General features: G+C 33.9%; 1 protein-coding gene across 1 annotated transcript; it reads left to right on the forward strand.

Annotated features, from left to right (window-relative positions):
* Nucleotides 1–2149: 2149 nt before the first annotated feature.
* On the forward strand, nucleotides 2150–3048 carry LOC149198347 (uncharacterized). Its single transcript, XM_089404130.1, has one exon. The coding sequence runs from the start codon at nucleotides 2200–2202 to the stop codon at nucleotides 2821–2823; it is 624 nt and encodes a 207-aa protein (XP_089260256.1). The 5' UTR covers nucleotides 2150–2199; the 3' UTR covers nucleotides 2824–3048.
* The last annotated feature ends 625 nt before the right edge of the window (nucleotides 3049–3673 follow it).

The following is a 3673-nucleotide window of genomic DNA, read 5'->3' on the forward strand; positions in this document are numbered from 1 at the left end:
GATCAGATCCAGGAGTCGGATCTCCCTCCCTATGTTTAAAGAGTTTCTCCATATTTCTGCTGATATGTTAGTCCTTTTTTGATATAGCAGCATGTTTTAATCTTTTTCACAGTGAAAATGGACACTGTTTTTTGTACTGGACCGTATGATTTCCTTTCTGCCCAAATGTTTCGGGCGTATTTTTGTTATAGTGGGCTGTTTTCCTCCTATGGAGGCCCACGGGTTTAAAAAACCACTGGAACAGTTCTTGGTTTTTAGACTTTATAGAAGGCTGAGAGCTCGTCTCTCTGGTCTGCAAAAGGGAAAAAAATATGTTTTAAACAACAGGGGATATGTATTTTTTGTTGAATATGGTTAGTTTCAGAGAAGAGTTTCTTTTCTCTGGGTCAGCTGAGGGAGAAGTCCTCACTGCAACTGAATGCTATGCATCTGCTTGTAACTTTTTATCTATTTTATATATAAAAAGTTCGCTTTTTTTCTCCGGAAAAAAAAAAAACTATTATATAATCCTTATTATAAATTATCTAATAATAATTATCAACCATTTAATTTATATAATTATACTAATTTTAAAACTTACAAGGTAAAAATGAAATAACAAAGCAATGATACACACGTTTTTATGTTACACCATATAAAATGAAGCAAAAGCTAAACAATACAATAGATAGATGTGGATATATTTTGTGATGATTAGTTTCCCACCACTTATCAATGTTTTAGTAAGTCAAACGTAATATGCTTAACGACAAGTCCATAGCACTTCCTTTTGTAAAATGTTTGTGTCATGTACGATGCTTTGTGGTTCATTTAATATTAAGTTATTTATTTAAAGTGCAAAATCATGACAATTTTTAGAAATTTAATTTCTTTTTTATAATAATTAAAATTAATGTTGGCAATAATAAATCGCAATTGAATTATGTTGGTATTAAATTAATGTTATAAGGGTAAAATAATTTACATCCCAAAACAATGATAATAAATATTCTTAAATTTCAAGATAGTTATTAAATATAAACATTATTAATATATAAATTTATATGTAAAAAATGGAAGTATATACATTTTTTTAATTTAATAGTTAAATTATGCCTGGCCCCAAATTTAAGTCATCATTAAACAATGACTTAAGTTGAGCCGTTTTTGGAGTTTTTGATGAGAATTTGGTAGTAAAATTTTGATTTTTATGGTTTAAAATAAGTTTTTCAATATATATAATTTATTCATTTAAAGAAAAAATTTTAAGGTATTTGGATTGTGAAAAGTTAACAATTTAAATTTATAATTTTAATAGATCCTTGCCTCTAATTAAATATATATTATAAATAAATATAATAAAACTAAGTTTTATATTATGAATAAATATAATAAAACTAAACTAACTGAAAATATATTATAAAAATCAAAAATCAATTTAAAATTATGAATGAATTCAAATTTATATCTCTATTATTTTTTGTTTGATAGAAAGAGGAAACTCTTATTTCATAGATTATAGAAAAGTAAATGCTGGTTGATAGAGGCATTTACCTTTCGTCTTCTCTCTCACAGCACGCGAATTGAGATAGCAGCCTGGAGAAAGAGGGCGAAAAGTAAATACCTGGCATGTCAGCCAGCATTTACTTTTCTATAGTCTACGAAATAGGAACCGCCATAGAAAGACCTTTCAGTGAAAATGACCTCAGCCCAGTCAATCATGTTGTTCACATTTAGTATATCGAGTATGCATGTAACCAGCCAAAATAGAGGCATTTAATGCCCTATGGGAGGCTAGTTAGCTCTTGCATACATATTCGAATAATTGAGTGGACACAAGCAGCTTGACGAACATAAGCGAAGCGCACTGCAATTTCTTGGATAGAGTGAGTTTGACCGTCGACGCTCAAAATATGGATACTAAACCGAAGATTTACGAGTTTAGGTGGCTACATTTATTGAGAAAGCTGGTACATGACGAGGTAAATTCGACATACATAGAGAAATTTATATTTTCACTGTATTTTCACTCCGCTTGCGTCATGAGCAGGTCAGTAGTTTCTGTCATGGCTCGTCGTTTATAATTGTATCCCACGGTCTCCACGCGCATTGTCCTGAAACCAACCCATATTTATATACTGCCAACGACATCGGGAGAATTAGGGCGGAGTGATATAACTGTGGACAGTTCCAGTTCCAGTTTATGTGGGTGTTGCAGAAATGAGTATCCCCTCGTATCTTAAACGCCTTACAGCAACGCGTTTACGTTCAGGGAGTGTGGTGAGATTTGCTGTGGTGACACTCAAAACAAGAATTGCAATGATGAGATTGCAGAAAATAGCCGCCAATCTGCACAAGAAGTATTTTGGAGGAGATACAGCAGCTAACTTGAATGACCACTATGAATTTTCATGCAGCAGCTCTCCTTCAAATAATTTGTCCAACTCCGGCCATGGCGTTAACTCAAGAGGTGGACGACATAATTTGAATGCTCGTTTTCTTCTGAGAGCACTCCTGCCCTCCTGCACTCGTCTCAATGTCAAAGATGATTTGGGTTTCGAATCGGGTAATGTTGCTATTCCCGAGTTCATTGCCTGCGATGAAGATGATGTCCAGAATTTCAGCTATATGGATCCCGAATTTTATGTGAATCCTCATTCTAATGAATCGTCCTCGGATACCTACACTTCTGTTTCAACGGCCAGACGTTCCAACTGCTGTTTGACCTCAGAAATTGACAGACAGGCAGAAGAATTTATAGCCACATTTTACCACCAGATGCGTCTGCAGCGTCAAGATTCTTATGTGAAATGCCAAGAAATGTTGGCCAGGGGATCGATTTAGTTGAAAATTATTAATTTAGGTTTGTGTTGTCTGTAATGTCAGGTTTTCCACTAAAACAATCTGGCTATTAGCCCATGCATCCTGGAAAAGGTAATTTTGAGAATTCAGTATGTAATTTCTCTGTCTTTCTGCGGAGATGCGTGTTTTTCTATCCGCATCCTAAACGAAGTAAACCTCTCGTTCCAATTGTTTACGAAATTAATATCGAAATACTTTTTTGAGACACATCTTTCCTTTCATTTCAGCATTTTTCATATGTATGTTTGAGGAGAATCCGTTTCCATGAAAGAAAAACTTGTGGCATAAGCTTTAAATGCACTCCACGATGGGTAGTTAGGTGTACAAATCCTTTTAGCAAATTTCATATCGCCTAGTCTAACGTGGTTGAGGAGTTATGGAAATTTTGGTCCTAAGAAAAAAATTGGTAGGGATTTTTGTAAATCTAAATTATCGTTGTTAAACTTTAAAATTTTAGGTGTCTTGGACGTTTTTAATGGTGGTGAATCCATTTTCACAATAAAAACACGATTCAAACACTGCCTGTACTAATTTTTTGAAATATGTTTACCCAAATTCCAACCACTTTTGACCGTCCTAACAATTCTTCTAAGTAATTAGACTCCATTTCATTTCATATTTAGTTATTTATATCTCCATCTATATTTTATTAATTTGTCCTTCCCTTGAATGTAGCTTTGTACATTTCCTTTTTTAATTAAATTCCTCAGCTTCGGGGCAGCACCATTGGCGAGTCCGTAAGTCGTGATTGAGGTTCCGATTCATGTGGTCGACGCGTGTCTATAGAAGTGGTATATTTAGGTACATGGATTCTTTGTTGGCTCAGTCTAAT

The sequence above is a fragment of the Pinus tabuliformis genome, chromosome 2_2 (assembly GCF_031772625.1).
Source record: "Pinus tabuliformis cultivar Carrire ecotype Pingquan chromosome 2_2, CPIR1, whole genome shotgun sequence".
Classification (NCBI taxonomy): domain Eukaryota; kingdom Viridiplantae; phylum Streptophyta; class Pinopsida; order Pinales; family Pinaceae; genus Pinus; species Pinus tabuliformis.

Bases quoted from the DNA above. Each gene is read 5' to 3' on its own strand.
- LOC149198347 (XM_089404130.1), top strand. From the start codon at position 2,200: ATGAGTATCCCCTCGTATCTTAAACGCCTTACAGCAACGCGTTTACGT.